This window comes from Mustela nivalis (assembly GCF_964662115.1).
Source record: "Mustela nivalis genome assembly, chromosome: 20".
NCBI lineage: Eukaryota > Metazoa > Chordata > Mammalia > Carnivora > Mustelidae > Mustela > Mustela nivalis.
In genome coordinates this window covers 39,039,941-39,058,576 of record NC_139039.1, presented here as the reverse complement: position 1 = coordinate 39,058,576, position 18,636 = coordinate 39,039,941, and the positions used below count along the sequence as shown (strand labels likewise).

Here is an 18,636-nt window from a genome sequence, read left to right as displayed (position 1 = left end):
GATAAACAGACGCTGAATCACATAATTTATACGAAAGATCATGTTTCCTACTCTTCTTTGCCTGCACAATGCAAGCAGAGCATGAGCAGTGGTCAGTGTCGGCACCAGGCTAAAGCTACAGGTGACAAAAGGCTGAGAATCCAAGCTCGAGAAGGAAAGAGCGAGAGCGAGCGAGTGAGAGCGAGAGGCAAACCAGGGAACTGACTCCTAAGGACAGAGACCAAGCTGAGGGTTGCTGGAGGGGCGGGCCGGGTCGGGGGACGGGGCATGGGGGCATCAGGGCCAGCCCTCGGGACGCGCGCTGGGTGAGATGACACATCATTAAATTCTACTTGTGAAACTAATGCTACTCTATGTGTTAACTAACTAGAATTTAAATAAAACCTGGAGACAAACAAAAATAAAATTTACATTTTTTTAAAAAGAAAGAGAAGACAGATGGTTTCTGGGAGCTGCTGTCTCTTTAACACGAGAAGATGGAAAGCCCTGAGCTGTGTCGCCCGGGTTTACCTGGGTCTTGGAGATAATAGAGAAAATCTCGGCTCTAATTCAGGCGTCTCTTCAAGATGAATGAGATCAATGTATTGATAATGGAAACAGCTGCTTGGCAGAGTTTCTTGCTTTAAGGCAGGAAATGAAGCCTGAAGGACAGAAGATATGCTTGGCTTTATCAGGGAGGGTATGAACCAATACAGATTTCTGAGAAAAATAATTCAAAAGATCAAGCAAAGGGAGAAAAACAACCTGAAGTTCCCTGAAACCAGCAGCTACATCTCTCCTCCTCTCACAGACGACCCGACTGTTTGTTTAATCCCACCCAGAATTCTCTAACTGCTAATTACAAGCTCTGTGTCCTGGGAGCCACAGGCCCATGGCTAAGTCTGGGGGAAGCCTCACAAACCCACCCCCAGACCTCACAGGAAGCACTAGTGCTCAGGTTTAAGTCTTGAAGAGTGATTCTAGGCTGTTTCTTCTGTCCTCTCAACAATCCAAGAGCAAGGCATCAAAATGCCCCGGTTCAGAGAGATGAGGACTCCCTTACCATCAGCCCCTAAGTTTCTCCCAAAATTCTGTGCTTCTGACTCACCGCTGTGAAAAAGTCCATGAAAACAAGAGAAAAAAAGTCAAAGAAAACAAGAGAAGTTGAAAGATTCTGGCAGAAGATGATCGTTTTTAAAGAAAAAGAAAAAAATCATTCTCAAATATGTGTCTCATGAGGTCATAGATTTATAAAGTTTTTGCATTTGAAATATTTTCCAAATGCCGTAGGTGACAGGGTGTCGGGCTGGGTGTCCTGGGGACGCAGACGGACACAGTGCGTGGGCAGTTAGAAAAGGTGTGACTTGTATTCGTTCTTCGGTAAGTTTAAAAGGAGTGGTGCTCAAATCACTGAGAAAACACGATTGCAGCTCAAGAAAGGGCCCTGAAATCTTACATAATACATTGAAATATTAACTACACATCAAAAATGTTAAGTATTAGACTGGCAGGGCCTTCAAGAGAAATGTGTTTATCTATTCATTCATTCATTCATTCATTCATTCCGATTGTCAAGTCTTCTATTTTCAGAGAGAAATAATTATAATAACTGCGGTGATCCCTGAGTTTGCTAAAGGTCTTAGAATATTTCAACACGTGGCTTCAGGAATGAAATTCTCAGCTACCCCCAAGGCCTCGGAGAGAATGGACTACAGGACTTACCGACCGCTTTGGAGCACTTGTGCTCTGCGGTCCCGCGTCTCAGAGAGCCCCGTTCTGGGGGTGGGGGCCTTCAGCCTCAAGTTTGTCCCGGAACATGCATTGTTTAATCGTAACTTAATTCACTGGATTTGGTCCCTACAGAACCTACAAGGGTGCATCTCCTCTCATGAGACACAAAAAACGACACACCCAGTATCTTGAACGCATTCTGTGGTGGCGCCCTGAGAAGTCTGAGACAATGACCTCTCTGAGCACCAGCGTCTGCGGGACACAGCGACCTGGGGGGCTGCACGTCAGCCTGGCCCAGGAGCCTCCGCACAGAGCAAGACTGTTCATCGCCCTGCCGGCAAGGGAAACTAAATTGAATGTCCCCACTGACCGTGTTCCCATCCTGACCCTCTGCAGCCGTCACAAGGTCTTCTGATGCTTCTTCCTAAGTGTGTCCCATATGTTTTCTCACAGACCTATGTCCCCTGTGTTTTCAAGGACCCAGCACACCCTCCCGAGCGTCTAAGTACCCTTGTGTTCCAGGCAATACTGTGGCCCGCCATCGGCCGTACCTCTGAGAGATATGTAAGGCACCATCATAGCCCACAGCTTGTCGATACACGGGCACCAGTCACAGGGCGGGAGGCGGAAGCCAGGGATACTGGCAGTTAAGGTCTCCCATGAGAGGCCCATCTCCTCCGCAAACCCATCCTTCATGACACTTCCCCCACCCCACCCCCGCAGATTCTAGCCCCGGTGACGCATGACGGTGGAGGTATCCCTGACCTTCTCTGCCACTTCTACTCAATGTGTACCTACTGTCACTGAACGTCACGCTGAACGGTCTCCACCGCCTCCAACATCTGTTGCTCCCCCTGGACCTTCAGAGGTTTAAGGGTTGGGAAGATGTCTTGCCACCTGCCGTGCCTAACTCAGAGGTAAGTTTGGGTTGAAGTCAAAGTAGACGTATGGTCTTTAACGCTTGCCATTAGGTTTTACACCTACAACAATGGCCCTGATCTACAAACACTGTCATCATGATTAATGTCGCTCTGCCTCTCTATGAAAACAAACAGGTCAGGGATTGCATAGCGCACACCCTCTCTGTCAATTTTATTATAGCCTCACATATGATGAAAACATTTTGTATCTTATTATAACTAAAATGCTATTTTATACAAATTGTAAATACCTACGACGGAAAGACAAAAGACTTTTCCAAGGAAATGGATTTAAATACGGAAAAAACAGATTCTCTCCAGAGTTGGTGCCTACAAGACTTTTTATGAGGAGAATTCCTTTTGGCGGAAAAACAATTTGATTCAGACACAGAAGTGTGGGCAGAAGGTCTGGATTCTGGGTCAACGTGTTTGCGATTATTGGTAAGTCACTTTAACTTTTACAGGCTTAAGTTCTAGATACTCCAAAGCAAGTAAATTGAACAAGGTGATTCTCAAGTGCCCCCCCTCCCGTTTTGTAAGTCGTAGTTTATAAAGAAAGCACATGGTCCTACGGGCTGCCTGGTTCTCAGAACACTTAACGAAATGGGTTAAACACAGCGGGTTTGTTGTGGGAAGAAGGGGCTTCTGGGGTGTGTGATCGTCGGAGAACACAGTCCTGTGGGTCTTTATCGCCCAGAAGAAATCTGAAGGAAGGTAGCCTAATTTTCCACGCCAAGTATGCTGTGTGCTTGTGTTATTCTTAGTTACGCACAACACAAATGACACACACACGCGTGACACTCACTCGGATTCTCAGCCCACACTGCACGGGCTCCTTGAGGACCTGGGATTTGGTGCACCATTTCTGAGTCATTAAATAGTTCTGCTAAGGGAGGGGATGGGAGAGGAGAGGGGGCACAGGTATCGGAAAACACCTGCAGACCTCGTCTTGTTCCTTTCGGCCATTCACAGGAAGAGCAAGCCGCGCCTCCAGACAGAGGAAGCAGGAGCAGGAGGACACACGGAATGTGCCCGGATTGTGGGTCCCCCATGTCCCTCCCGTCACCCCAGGGTCTCCCCCCCGGCCTTCTAGTGTCTTCTGTTCTGAGAGCACCTTCCACCTGAGCTCTCCTTTGTGACTCAGGCTCTAGAGATCCCGACTCTGGAACTTCTGCCAACGCTGCTCGAGCCCCAGCCCCGCACCCCACCCTTGTCCACGTTGGGGTTCTGTCATGATTACTGTGGTTGGCATCCTGTCCCCAGGGCACAGGACACACAGTTGCCAGAGCTACTCTCTGAGCGGTAGAGTCTCTGTCGTAGAGTAACAGACAATTAAAAGAAAATGAGAATTATTTCTTCTTGTACAGAACGAAATCATCATTCTGAATGAAAGAAGCTTTGGGATCTTCATGTTTGTCTTATATTTATAAAGAATGTCCAGAGCTGGAACATAAATAATTCAAGCTACGTGTCTGATTGACTTCTGCGGCTTAAAGACACATACAGTCACTGGGATAAATATCCATTATTGTCTCAGAGAGAAATACCAGAAAATCTAATATCTATGAAAAAAGGAAAAACGGAAACCAATATGAGGCTCCACTCATAAATCATAATTAGCTTTCAAAGGCCAATATATTTTATTATGAATATAAATCCCGATAAGGCAAAACTATGAAAATTTCATGACTCCAAAGTCTTCAATTAAAATTAAAATGCCTTATTTGAAAATTTGATTTTTATGCATATGACAGATAAAGTTCCCAAAAAAGCATGAAATATTGAAATCAACTTTAACAAGTCCTAGATTTAAATGACCAAAGGAAAATGAAATATATGACGTATGGCTCAAAGAATAAGTTTTTAATCTAAATTATGAAAAGGGGGTTTTAGTAAATTGATTTTTTTAATTAATACAACTGTCAAGAAACATTCCTTTGAATCTACATCAAATAACACATTTTTTCCTTCAAAACAAAATACAAGTAAGCTTTAGGGTAACCACCCGGCTCCCAGTGAACATCCAACCATCCTCCGAATACCGGCTGTAAAGCTACACCACGCCCAGTGTAAATGTCAGAAATGTTTGCGTGGCCGGTGGAAAGTTTAATTTGCACTTCTATAAACCCACATTCAATTTTTCCTTACCTTTATCCATCGCCACCGCTGCAGTAATTCTCAATATGTGATTCGAATAACAACAATGAATTGAATTCAAGTCTGGGGATGGAAAAGCGCCTTCCTTACCCTGGCAGAGAGGAGCGAGGGAGTCCCACTGATACATGCCTCCTGCGCTCCGCTGGCAGGTCGCGTGGCTCTGGCCAATCATCCGATGCCCGGGCTTGCAGAAATAATGCACTTTACTCCCCAGTGCTCCTGTGGTCCTATTGAAAACACCGCCATTCTTCAGGGTGTGGGCCAGGCTGCAGTAGGGCGCTGCGGACACACGAGCACATCCAGATGTAAATAAATAAACAGGAGAGACCAGGGGTTTCTCTCGGTTAAAGGGATATAAATGAAGTATCTTTCTTGTTCAAACAGTGGGAAACCAGCACCCATATGTCAACGTGTTCTAACAAGTATCCCCACACACCACAGTCTGGCACGGGGCCTCCGGCTCACCGCTGCTGGGTATGAAATGTGGCATCACTACATTAGAAGACAGTGGCAATTTCTCATAAAACAAACATGTTGTCACCCTACGGTCCGGCCGTCAGTCTCCTTGGTGTTTGCTCCAAGACATAACAATGTAGGTCCACAAGAAGAAAAAGAAAGCGTGTGCGTGAATGTTTACAGGAGCTCGACTCAGGCCCACTCAAGCTTGAAGCTTGCACGACGCCCTTCGGTGGGTGATGGACGGACAGTGGCCCATCTGAACGGTGGAATATTCTTAGACACCAAAAAGAAGTGAGTCATCAAGCCATGAAAAGAAAAGGAGGAAACTTAGGTGCTTTTTACTAATGGAAAGAAGTCATCCTAGAAAGGCTGCCGACTGTGGATTCCAGCTCTAAGTATGGGATTCCAGAAAAGGCGACACTATAGGGATCCTAAAAATAGCAGTGGTTGCCAAGGGTCATAGGGAGGGATGCATGGGTAGAGCTCCGAGGGTGTTTAGGGCAGTGAGGCTGCTCTGTGATACTGTAGCCATGGGTATATGTCATTACCCCATGTCCAATCCACAGAGTACACGACACCAAGAGTCCCGCTGATGTAGACCCTGGGCTCTAGGTGACGATGAGGAGTCCGTGCAGGCTCACTGATTCCGACAAACGCACCATCTGTAGGGGACGTTGACAGCAGGGTGGGGGGCTGTGTCTGCAGTGGGAGGGGATACATGGGAACTCTCTGTATCTTGTCCTCAATTTTGCTATGAACCTAAAACCGCTCTAAGAATATAAAGTCTAAAACCAAACCAAACTAAACCCAAATGCATCCGAAAAGCCTAGAGCCAAGGTCCAATCTCTTATTTTGAAGTTTGGACTACAGGCAGTTATTGCTCTGTGCGAAGGAGGGTCTCAACTTTCTGAACACTGGGAGGAAATACGCGAAGAAACCCGCTGGAGTCCCTCACTCCCTCCCTTAAGGCCGCCACACTGAAGTACGCGGACTGGCACCAGAATAAGAACAAGGAGGGGCGGCTCTGAGCACCTTACTTGAAACAAAACAATTCTCAATATTGGAAAAGAAAAGCATCATTAATATGGAGAAAATAGAAAAATAGAACATTTTGCCATTAAAGCCATTAACTCTTCCTTTGTCGCTGCTGTTAAGTGGGTCTTGTGAGTTGCACCATAACGGAGATATGAACCTTCTTTTTAACACATGGGATTTAATTAAAATCTCTAAGAAAATACACTACTCCAGGTCAACACAAATCTCCCAATAGCTTTAGTCATTGCCTGTGAAGGAACTTTCTAAAATTGGGGACAGGCGTTTGTTAGACTGAGTCTCACCTACATAGAATACAACATCCCGACGGCTAAAAGCTCTGCGTCTTATTTACACATTTAGAGAAAGAAACTAATTTCACTCTTACAAGATCAGTTTCATTGCAGCAAACACTCCTACGAACTCCCTTCCGATAAATTAAAACAATAAAATAAAGAAAGTTCTGAAGGACTAGAAATGCTGTTTCCTTTGGAAAGAAGAGGTTTAAATGAACCACCAGCCCCGTGGGGCTCCATAGACGAACACACTTACAAGTCTGAGTGCTTAATGTGGAACCCGTCCCTAGAAGGCAATGCAGAAGAAACTTGCTGAAGGCTCCCTATCATAGCATTGCCCAGAAGCAGTGTCTGCGTGTCTGGCCTGGGCTCTCCACCATGCTGCAGTAAGGAGCGTCCTCAGAGAATGTCTTCAGCTGGATGATCTTCAGAAATTCCATTTCTTTTTCTTTATCTTTTTTTTTTTTTAATGGACTGATTTTTCTTAAGTGAAATTTCACTAAGTATTGCGAGAAACTTTTGATTCGCTGCCCCATGGGCCAAGCCATTTCTTTATGTCCTCATTCCAGACCCAATTTTCTAAGTTTTGAATGAATGAAAGTGTTTATTTTAGGGAAGGAATGAGTATAACCAGGCACCTTGGCTAACAACGGCAAAAACCAAAACAAAACAGAAAGATAATTGATAGGAAGAAGGAGCAGGCTGTCGGTCTTACTCTAGGGGAGAGAGAGGATTAAGTCTGAAGGGACCAAGGGACCACGTAATTCACTGCGTGTCACGCATGGCTTTTGTCACAGTTTAGTCTGTTAAGGGATATAATGTGTGAGATTGTCCAACTTTCTGCAGTCTGATGATTGTCCATTTTCTCTCCTATTTACTATGTTTTTCTTATCACCGGGCTTTCAAGATACCTCTTCTTCCCTAACTCACCTAGAATGAGAGAGCTAGAGAGGTCCCCGGGGACAAAAGAGAGCCCCGAGAACAAAAGGGACAGATCGGAGGACGCAGCCCCTGTTTGATTCTTGGCTCTAGGAAGACACAGAGGACCGATGCCCACCTCAGAGCGGCTGGTAGAGCGTTGGAAGAGCAGGGAGGCGTCCACTACGGGAGAAGACGGGGCAAGTCAGAGACTCTGGAATATCCGGATGTATGTCTGACCCACCTCTATCTTTAACTGTCCCCATCCGGAAGCTCACGCGGTTCACTCAGTGTGGAAGGATCATTACGAACTGTGCATGCACTTAGCACAGTACAGTGCACTGACGAGAACCGCCTTTGGACAGCCCTGGCTTTGTCTTTCTTGCTTTCAAATTATGTTGCTCAGTTCTATCAGTCCTAGCCCAGATGACCAGTGTTTCGTAAACGTGGGGCAAACAGAGCTGTCAGATACGCCGTGTGGTCAGACAACAGGCTAGAGCCCCCTGCTCACTCCACTACATCTCGGAGACATGCTGATCTCATTCCCGCGCTAACACCACTGGCGATGAACTCCTAGCAGAGGTCACTGAAGCACCGAATTTAAAACGAAAACCTGGTAAAAGATAGAGGTATTCACTGACCAAAAAAAAAAAAAAAAAAAAGTACAGTTTTTCTGAAATTCTCCAATTTCCTACTCTCCCAACACAGTTTAACAAAGAGAATCTTCTTGTTCTATAATGAATTAAAATGTGCCTTGAAAGGCAGAATTCAAGGTATAATCACATCACCAGGCTACTAAGTGATCTGCCACAGGTAGAAGGAAATCAATTAGGTTCACCATGATTTCCCCTGCAATGTCTATTTTTGCACCTTGGAAATAAATTCAAACGGTTCTAAAGGTTTCAAGATCTTTTTTCAAAACAAGAGATGTGATGGACACAAATCCAATCAGAGTGATTTCCCATCATATTATCCCTATGGGACTTCATTCTAATCCTTGGATATTAGGTTTACATTACAAATTTCTATCTCCATTTTCTTTATTTACTGCAGATCACTTGTATTAAAAACGCGGTTACGCTGACTGTGAGCTTCACTTACGAACCTGTATACCGAATCTTGAACCCTTTTTTACTGGTTGCATGATCAGTAGACCAGCGAAGGTATAACTGATTGCTCCTGCTTGTAAAATTCAACTGTTCAGTGTGGTTCCCACTTAAGACCACCAACAGAGGACTCTGACCAGAAGAACCTAAATAAAACAGAAAACCAAAAGAAGTTCAGTTATGAGCTCATACCTACAAGATGCAGACTACTTATAGCTTTTTATCACAGTTAGGAGTCTAAATGTACAATAGATATTTCCACTTATTTCCATAGTAGACTGAGTTCGAAATGAATAAAGCAACAAGTAAATTCCCTGATTAAAAAACAAGCAAAAGAAAATAGCCAATCAACATCATTTCACATTAACACATAAGACATAGATCATATGAACCTTACTATAAGATAGGAACAATTAAGATACATGAAATTAATTTTTATCCCCATTAGTACAGACGATATTGTAAGTACAGGAGAAATGACGACTTTCATGTGACACTGGTTGCAGGACGAAGTAGTACAGTCACTCAGCAGAGCAGTCTGTGACACGCAGCACAACCGGAGGCTTCCTAGTTCTGCAAACTTCAGCCCATGGGCGCCAGCGTTATTCATAGAGCCAAATGTTAGCTCCAGCATTGCTGTGGCATGGCAAAACCTAGATCCTAGATTGTATTTTGGCATTTTAGAAAAGAATGGAAAGTGCCATGGAAAGCAATCCTATATACATCTAGAATGAACGGACGCCATAAACACTGATGGGCATAGGTGATTCTTAAAATAGCATGTTGACAGCTAAGGAAGTCTAACTGCAGCTAAATATGATAGCAATTATGTAAAAATTCAAAGTGTACCATATTGTGTGTGTGTGTGTGTGTGTGTGTGTGGATAGATAGGACGTGATGCAGACAGAGATGCATAGTTACATGATAGAGACAGGCGGATGTTCAGACAGAGATCAAGTAGGAACCACTTGAACCACGCGTGCAAGCGGGACCCACGGACCCCATCGCCTTCGGTGCTGTTTCCTCCTGGGAGAGATGCCCGTGGCGTTGGGTACGCGTGGAACCCCCAAGCGACTCTGTACTTCTTGCCTCTTCAAAATGAGAGACTATGGACTCTGAAAATCAATCTGAGGGGTTTGAAGGGGCGGGGGGTGGGAGGTTGGGGGAACCAGGTGGTGGGTATTGGAGAGGGCACAGATTGCATGGAGCACTGGGTGTGGTGCAAAAATAATGAATACTGTTTTTCTGAAAATAAATTGAAAAAATTAAAAAAAAATCAGAGCCTAAGGTAAATTGGACCAAATCCTAAAATTCACTACATCCAGTAATGAGTCCACATCTATATCTTAAATTTTTTTTTCACCTTTTGGTACATTTGAAATTTTTAAAAAACTCAAGACACAAAGTCAGTATCTAGTAGGCAGTCAGAAGAAGCAGGTGCAGCGTGCAATGAAGTGAAATGGCCCCAGCGGCCGTAACGTGATGGCAAGGACCGACAGGAACTGCTTTCTTGAGACAGAACGTGCATTCTCACTTCCTGGGTGTCCCATACAGTCCCCCTCCGCTGGTGAACTCAGCACCACCTCCTAGTCTGACGGCTCCGTGGCTTTTTGGCATTGCGCAGCTCCCTCCCAGGAAGCACGTGACGGGAGGGAGAACGCGGTTATCCCTGCGAGGGCCAGTGCCTGTCTCATCAGCGTACCGGACTCGCTCTGAGAGTTGTACGTAGGATTTGCATTCAAGCAAAGTGACTGAGAAACCACCACCTCACTTATTGTGTAAACCCAATCAGGACAGTTAAAATTATTTTTTCCAAAAGCAAACAAACAAGACATCACAGAATTGTATTCCTTCAAATATAGACACAGTGAGGTCATAAAGGTCCGGACCTTGGAGCGTGACCATATTTGGAGATAAGATCTTTAGCCAGATAATTCAAGTTAAGGGAGGACCGTGGAATGAGCCCTCATCTGGTAGGACTGGAGCCCCCGCACAGAGAAGAGATCAGGACAGGGAGGCGCGCTGGGGGGTGGCCTCGTGAGGACATGGGGAGAGACAAGACCTTGGAGCAACCAGCCCTGCCCACAGCCGCATCCCGGCCCTGGGAGGAAATAGATTCCTGTTGTCGAAGCCCCTACACTGGTACTTCGGGACGGCAGCCCTGGACACCAAATACAAAAACTAGTACATTCGAGATGATTCAGGCCGTGTCCGGTTCCGCTGGAGCAAAGTCAGAACAGATGAAATGCTACCGCTCAGTTTCCTGGAAGGCACCCCATAAAAGGATGGCCAGACTTGATACTTAAAGAAGACTATGTGTTTTGGGGACTGGTTTTCTTGTTGTTGTCCCAAGAGATGATATATATTCTAAAATAACATAACCCTGGGAAATTAACTTGCACTTGTAAAGTTTTAAAATATCACTTTTCATGACAGAACCCAAGAGTAAAGCTTCAGGTATTTTTAATTCAGCAACTGATTCTTCATCACTTTCCATCTGTTCTTTTTGCCTGACACATAACGAGCTTCCTCAAGGACTCGCCTTTAAAAATATGCGTCCAGTCAGCAGGCATCAAAGAGCACGAGCCATCATGGAGGGCAGCTGTTCCCACCACCAGCGTGGAAACCATGAAGTATGCTACAAGTGGACACCACAGTCCTTATGTTGACACCTTTCTCAGTTGAGGTGTATAATGATTCAAGCTCTTTGTTCATTTATTTTTTTAATCAAGGGTTAGCCACTACTGGAACTACAGACAAGAATACACTCCTGGGATAATAAAGTTTAAAATCAATATTTTCCAAAATTTTTTTTTGCAACTCTTGATCCATAAAGGACGACTGTCTTCCAGAAGACAAAGAGAGGTGCATTAAAGTGACCCTTAATGCAACTGAAATGCTAACACTTAAAAACTATTCCTATAAAATGTTTCCCTTTCATTTTATAGACAAATCTTTGAGGCTAGAACAAAGCTAACCATGGATCTCTGGTAATTTTAACAGCAAGTGTTTTGATATTAACTCTATCATCTACTTTTGTAATAGGGATGACCCCCCCCCCCGATTTGGGGAGCTCCGGTTGTGAGCCCGTGAGGATAAATACTGCTGTGACTGTGCTGCTGTACCTGGAAGCAGGAGAAGGACTGTCAGCCGAACTCCCATCCATTCATCCCTGAGGTGAACCGAGGGGCCATGAACACATTACAGTAATTATGTAAACACATTGAATTCATACAATGTGTATAAGAACACACACACACACACACACACACACACACACACACACACACAACCCTAACCCTAACCCGGAAACTGGCTGCTCACCTACCTTGGTGTGCATGTCATCTAACTGATCCCAGAACCCAGCCTACCTGCTTCCTCACTGACGTAAGAATCCCCTTTCGTTTCTTGGCTAATCTGTGACTTCTCTCTATCATAAAAACTACAGGAAAGTCTTCAGCAGTCCACATCTGCTTCAACATACACTTAGACAAAACACTCTTAAAATGGAAATAATGCTCCTCAGCCCTCTGCTTCCATGTATATAAGTGTGAGATCAATTTCCAGTTTAGTGGCTCATCATCTTAGGAAATACATAAATTGATTCACGCAGCATCTATCCATGTGATCAACTCGACTATGACAATTCATCGAGGACGTAGAAGGCATGTAGACACTCACAGAACAAACTACAGTCATTATTGTTAGCTTATTCAACTCAATGACCAGTCCCTCAAAACATGCAAAAGCCTTATTATTATGTGCAGCCATAATTGTATCTTGGTCTAATTTTCTGGGCTACGATAATGCTGCTATACAAAGAAAAATATTAACAACATCTCCATTACAAATTGACAATTCAACCACATACTACTTGTAAGCATGGCATTGTTCTGTTAATAAGTTTGTTATAAATGTATAAAAACATACAACACTAGAGTTGAAAACAGTATTAACATCTGGTAAGTGCGTTGTATGATTTTTTAAAAGATTGCACATTAAAGGCTTCTGTAGCGTTTATCATCTGGAAATCTCTGTGACCCATTATTTTATGTAGTTCTAGTAAAATAATTGTCTCAATGGATTAAAGTACCTTTAGCTCTCTTAAATTTCCTAAGATATCCTCTGCATCAGTAGAATACTAGAAAGAGAGAAAGGAAGAGCTGTATGGGGTCATCTACTCTAAATTTCCACAGGAAAAAATTAAGTAATAGTTCAAGTAAATTCAGGACATTGTCACAGTGCATTGTTAGCATATCAATTGCATAAAAGTTGAAACAATAACAAAAGTATGTTCATGTTCCAGACTCTTGAGACTCTACCAGGGTGGAATAATTTATTTTCTGTTTGGGGAAGATACAGTTCAACTCAAGAATATATGAAAGCCCTCGTGTAGTAAAAGCATCATGGTGGTGTTTTTATTACACTCCATAGAGATCACTGGTCGGTAAAAAAAATAAATAAATAAAACAGCAAAGAAACTTACCATCAAATACTTCCAGGGCATCAAATTGCTTTTCACTTTGAAATGTGTCCACAAAGATGGTGATGTTGTAGTGCGGTTCTACTTTAATACTCCATGAGCACGTCTGGGAGTTAAAGTAGTTGCCCGGGTAACCAGGACTGAGGATGACTCCAGAGGACTCCGTCCGGACTTCATTCGCAGGGCATTGTGCTAACGAGAAACATGCCAGTAAAAGTCTTCCTTAATAAAGTGAACCCAACGTCAGTGGGAGAGTCTCTATCTCTGTATTTATAAGCCAATGGCGGTGGAGGGGGAATGACCCTACTGAAAGTATGACCAAATTTAATACAGGGTAGAAACACAACAGAACAGCACTAAATGATAACAAGTCACACTTTACTAGCACTCTGTAATTTAAATGAGAATTACATACATATAGAAATGTTGTTGGGACATAGGGTGACTAGACTGATTGATTGATTGATTGATTTCATTTACCGTTAAGGAAATGTAGGGTCAAAGACTTTATTGTCACTGACACAACTCTAGGGTAGCCCAATCTGACAAAGCTGAAAAGAAGCCTGGAACCTGAAAGCTTTGTTTATCTGGAAAGGGTCATGAAGCAATGCTGATCTGCCCCTTGTGAGTCAGGTGGGAAGTACGGGTACAGGAATGCTTAAAGCCATCCTGTACCTTCCGTCCATAGTAACCTTCTAGGATGGAATTGCCCACACACCTCATTTTGGGGCAGGTGCACTGCAGATTTGATCTTAAGGCCCCATGTTTTCTCAACTCAACTAAAAAGATCTCACCTTTTCAATGCAATATTACAAAAACGTTGTGCAATTATATACAGTAGTAGAAAATGCATTTATTTATGCCTTTAATTATACTTGTGATTATATTTACAACAGTAAATTTTAAAAATCTGACTTGATTACTTGACACTATGATAAGAGACAAGTCAGAAAGTCCTGGGCTGAAAGCCATATTGGATATCTGGGTTGTATCAATGTGATTTCTAAAGGATGAATTCATCAAAATGAATCCCTTATGAGTTTATCATTATGAATGAATCATTAAGACAGTGTGGACACACTGACATACTTTTATCCCTCCTATTTCCTTTTTTCTTTATTCTACTACTTTTAAGGTAATCAAAATAAAACTGATCTGCTTAGGCATGAACATGCAAAAGAAAATCACCAGACTCCTAATTAGTAATTTATCTAATTGATAATTTAATTATCTTTCAGAAATAATGTATTTATACAACTATTAAAAAAAAATTATATCACTTATTGATAATGATTCAAATTTAACAGAGATATAGAAAAACAATTTGTAAATTTTAAAGTTAAATGATCAGCTTTTCCTTCATGAGAAAGGACTTTCATTACAGGAAATGTGTCTTATTTGATGAATCATCTTCTTTTAATTAATTAAAATTACATTATTAAATTTAATTAATTTCATTTTATTTTAATTAATTAAATTTATATTAGTAATACATAAGTTTTGAAATAATTTCCCAAAAAGATGAGTGAAGCTTATGTAATATGTTTTGATTCAAGTAACTGTTAAAAGGAAATTTTTCCTTTTTTAAAAAATTTACCTTCATGTTCTTATTCAGATGCACCTTACATTTACAAAATGTTTAGGCATAAGATCGCTAACAATGAAACATTTCCTAGAACCTTTTAAATAAAGAAGTGTTTTAGGTAGATTTTTAAGAATATTTACAATGTTGGGGCACCTGGGTGTCTCAGTGGGTTAAAGCCTCTGCCTTCAGCTCAGGTCATGATCTCAGGGTCCTGGGATTGAGCCCCACATCGGGATCTCTGCTCAGCAGGGAGCCTGCCCCCCCCGCCTGCCTCTGCCTACTTGTGATCTCTTTCTGTTACATAAATAAATAAAATCTTAAAAAAATATATTTACAATGTTAAATTGGGTAGCCCTTGTGATTGCCTACTTGTGATCTCTGTCTGTCAAATAAAGCCAAAACACTCAGACTAAAGCAATTTTGTTTAGAAAGTAATTTCTATATACAGTAGGGTGGTGAGGTCACTCTGAAATATATTATGCCCTTTCAAAAATGAACACATTGGCATTTTTTAAAAGAACACAGTAGAAGACAACTAGCCTTTCATCTGATGCATATGTGTAGGGCCTGGAGCTTTAGAATCTCCACCGACCCGCCTGACCTCACCGTGAGACTATGAGCGTTTCTTAACCATGAAGTAACCAGACAGCAGCAAAGCTACTTGTCAGGGTCGTGATCAGAGAGATACATATAAACCCTTTCCTTCGGTCTGAAGCGCTACACGGGCAGAAGGCATTTCCACACCCGCGAGGCACGGGCCACCTCCTGCCTCCTCCTGACTAAAGCTGCTGAGGCCCCAGCACAGTTCGTTCTGAACTCTGAAAACATTTAGCCCAAGTCGCATCCTTCTGATTGCATCACTGCCACTATCATTATTAGGCAACACTGGAAGTTCCGATCATCTAGAAACTGGAAACCGATGCCACGTTGCCAAAATCCACCTGCAGAGCCGGAGTCCCTGCCAGGCTGGGAAAGGAGTGAGTGGTGATGACTCAGAGGCGGAATCTCAAGCACGCCTATTCTCACTCCCACCGGTTTCCCCAAAATGCTGCTTCTGCTGCTGGGAGAAGAAGGAATGAAAATGCAACTGAAATGATGTGCTTCCTTTTTCTTACAACACTCATTATTTTTTCCAGATATACGTATTGGTTAAAAATGCACTTGAGTGTGTCTCCCTGGGAGCAAACATGGTTTTGATTCATTTGTGTCTCTTGCTCCTTCATACGTGCCTAGACCTTCCTGGGCCTTACTATAAAGTGTTGCTAGGAGCAGCGCCCAGCCACGGTGGGAAGTTTCAGAGACCACAGGCTCTCCCCGGGCCAGGCTGTTCACTCTCTACCAGCACTCACACTTAAAACACAGCCCTGTCTCCAGAGGGGACCCTGACGACCTCCCGCTGGGGGAAGCATCTGTTGGAGGTTCCCATCAAAGGCGCCTCTGAAGGCACCTGAATGTTGAGTCACCACACCTCCACAAGAAGTTATTCCTTCAGCTTATTTTTTGAAGAAAAAAGAAATGGGAGGCTTAAAACCAAAGCATACTATTTGAAGCTTCTTTCAGGGCTTCAGCAAAAGTAATGCAATCAAATGTTAGGATTTATAAACAATGAAAACTAATTCTTAAAAGCACCTGTAGGACCCAGAGAATTGTGAATAGAGAACCCTATGGACCAGTAAGAAAGGTGTCTCTGGGAGCCCTTGATCTGTGTCTTACAGCTCTTCAAGAAGTGCTCATTATTAAAAGGACACTGGCTGTCTTTAGTGTTCACTGAAAATACATGTTTCTCAATTTAAAACAAAAAAGTGATAATTTTAGCTCTATAAAAATTCTTAGACCCCAATCCAGGGCACAGAAGCTCCTGTGCTGAGACCCCTCTAGACCCTGCACCGTGTACCTCTTCCTCGGACTCTTCACCTATCCCCTTTCTATAGTAAAGGATACAGACTGGAATTCTTCACAATACTATATTCGCAATGCTAAATCTAAGTAAATGTTTCCCTGGGTTCTATAAGCTCTTCTAGCATAGGGTAAAATCCAAAGAGGGGATTATGAGTGCTTCTGATCTACAGCAGGTCCGTCAGAAACACAGACGACAAGTTGGCTTTGTGATGGGCCTCCAAAGGGGGAGCCGTCTTTTAGGACTGAGCCCTTAACCTGTGGGGTCAGGCACTGTCTCCAGGCAGAGAGTGTCAGAATTGGTTTCAACTGTAGGGCACTCAGCTCGGGTTTGGAGAGACTGGGAGAATTGCTTGGTGGTTCTGGAAAACATTCCAGACCCTCATTCAATGTTTCCTAAATTAAGATGGGCATCCAAGAAGGTGTATCTGCATGGGATGCTAATTTTCAAGGAACAGTTTGCTCCCACTGTTCCCAAGGAACAATCAATCACCCTCAAAGTGGTGATAATTTTCATTTTTTAGATCTCTTTTAAAGATTTTATTTATTTATTTGATAGAGACAGAGAGAAAACAAGCACAAGCAGGGAGCGCTGCAGAGGGGAGGGAGAAGCAGGCTTCCCGCTGAGCAAGGTGGTAAACCTTCACATTTTTAGAGCACATCTTAATGTGAGGCGGGACTCAACCCTGGGACCCTGAGATCATGACCTGAGCCGAAGGCAGAGGCTTAACCCATTGAGCCACCCAGGCGCCTCTGGAGACAATTTTCAAAGCAAAACTTAGTAGGACTCATAACCCACACAATTTTCCACCTATAATTTATCACGGGATTACCGACTCCCTCCCCTTGAGACCAACCAAATAGTTTTAGAAAGTGCTGGGAGAAAGGTTATCATTAAATGATTATTTGATAAAAGACATCTGAGCCCTTCGTTCTTTTTCTTAAAGAATGCATTTAGGTAACTCTTGTTTTAATATCTCTTAATATCTTGTTTTAATATCTCTTAATAACTCTTGTTAAAATACCTTGTTTTAAAGATATTAACTCCTGAATGGAAACAGTAGAGAACTACGCTGTCCTCTGTAGTAACTGCTGGGTGTTCAGTGGGACATGGGCACTCGGTCTGAGCAGAGAGAACGTGTCTTGTTAGCAGAATCCTTCCTGCAACCGTGTGTGAGAGCCAAGTAATTTAGAGAATGATGCTCATGTTGTGCTGATTTACTCAGTTCCTGGACTGTCATGAATTAATTTCATTTAAATAAAAATGAGGTTAATCTTGGGCATAGCCAACATAATAAAGTAATTTTCCCTCTTTTTGAAGTAGCATATTAAATAAATATGTGTGCCTTTCTTCACTCATCAACTAAGACCACCCCTGTTTGAAATCATCTATGCTGAGAAACTTTAGGCTGTTTGTTGGAATTAAGATGTGCCCTAAAAATGTGAGGGTTTACCTCAGGTAATTTCTATATAAAATGGAAAAAGATGAATATTTTATATCCCCTTGCACCTTGAGGGGAAAAAAAAAAAAAAACCACTGTAGATGGTTGTTGCTGATGTAATATGGTACATACACAGCGATTTGTTCCTAAAAAGTAATGACTCAGTCTCCTGACTTATCACCCCGAGCGGTGTCCCAATTTTAAATGAGGCAGGTGTGAGGCAAAGTGCCAGTGACTTCCAGAACCGTGTGGGTCCTCCGCGTGGCTAGAGCATCCCATGGACTGAAGAAGGTGGGCTTCTGAGGGGATGGTCTTTGCCCACACACACCTGTGCTCCCCGAGGTACAATCTGAAAGCAATGTTTCTTAGAATTGTTCTGAGCAGTCATGGTTATTTAAGACCACGGCGTCCCAGATTTTCTTCAGATGCTGAGAATCGTCTCCCTCTCCCCAGGGGCTAGGATTGTGCCTCTTGCAGGAGGACGACGCAGGAAGTGAGCGCACATTCTAGGAGACTCCATTCAAGTGTGGGGGCACGTGCACAGTGCAAAGGAAGTTACTTCTTCTTGGGGCTGATAATTCACATTAGAACACCTGTAATGACCCACTTAATGTTCTCTGCATCGTCACAAA

At 43.0% G+C, this 18,636-nt stretch overlaps 1 protein-coding gene across 2 annotated transcripts in view; it reads right to left on the bottom strand.

Annotated features, from left to right (window-relative positions):
• The window catches only part of CSMD1 (CUB and Sushi multiple domains 1), a 1,903,837-nt gene that overhangs the window by 119,482 nt on the left and 1,765,719 nt on the right, over window positions 1-18,636 (bottom strand). For both annotated transcript variants that reach the window (XM_082715632.1, XM_082715633.1), the window contains exons 47-49: window positions 13,085-13,273; window positions 8,598-8,744; window positions 4,878-5,066 (exon numbers count right to left, since the gene is read on the bottom strand). In XM_082715632.1, coding sequence (XP_082571758.1) covers window positions 4,878-5,066; window positions 8,598-8,744; window positions 13,085-13,273 — 525 coding nt within the window. The remainder of the gene's footprint in view (window positions 1-4,877; window positions 5,067-8,597; window positions 8,745-13,084; window positions 13,274-18,636) is intronic.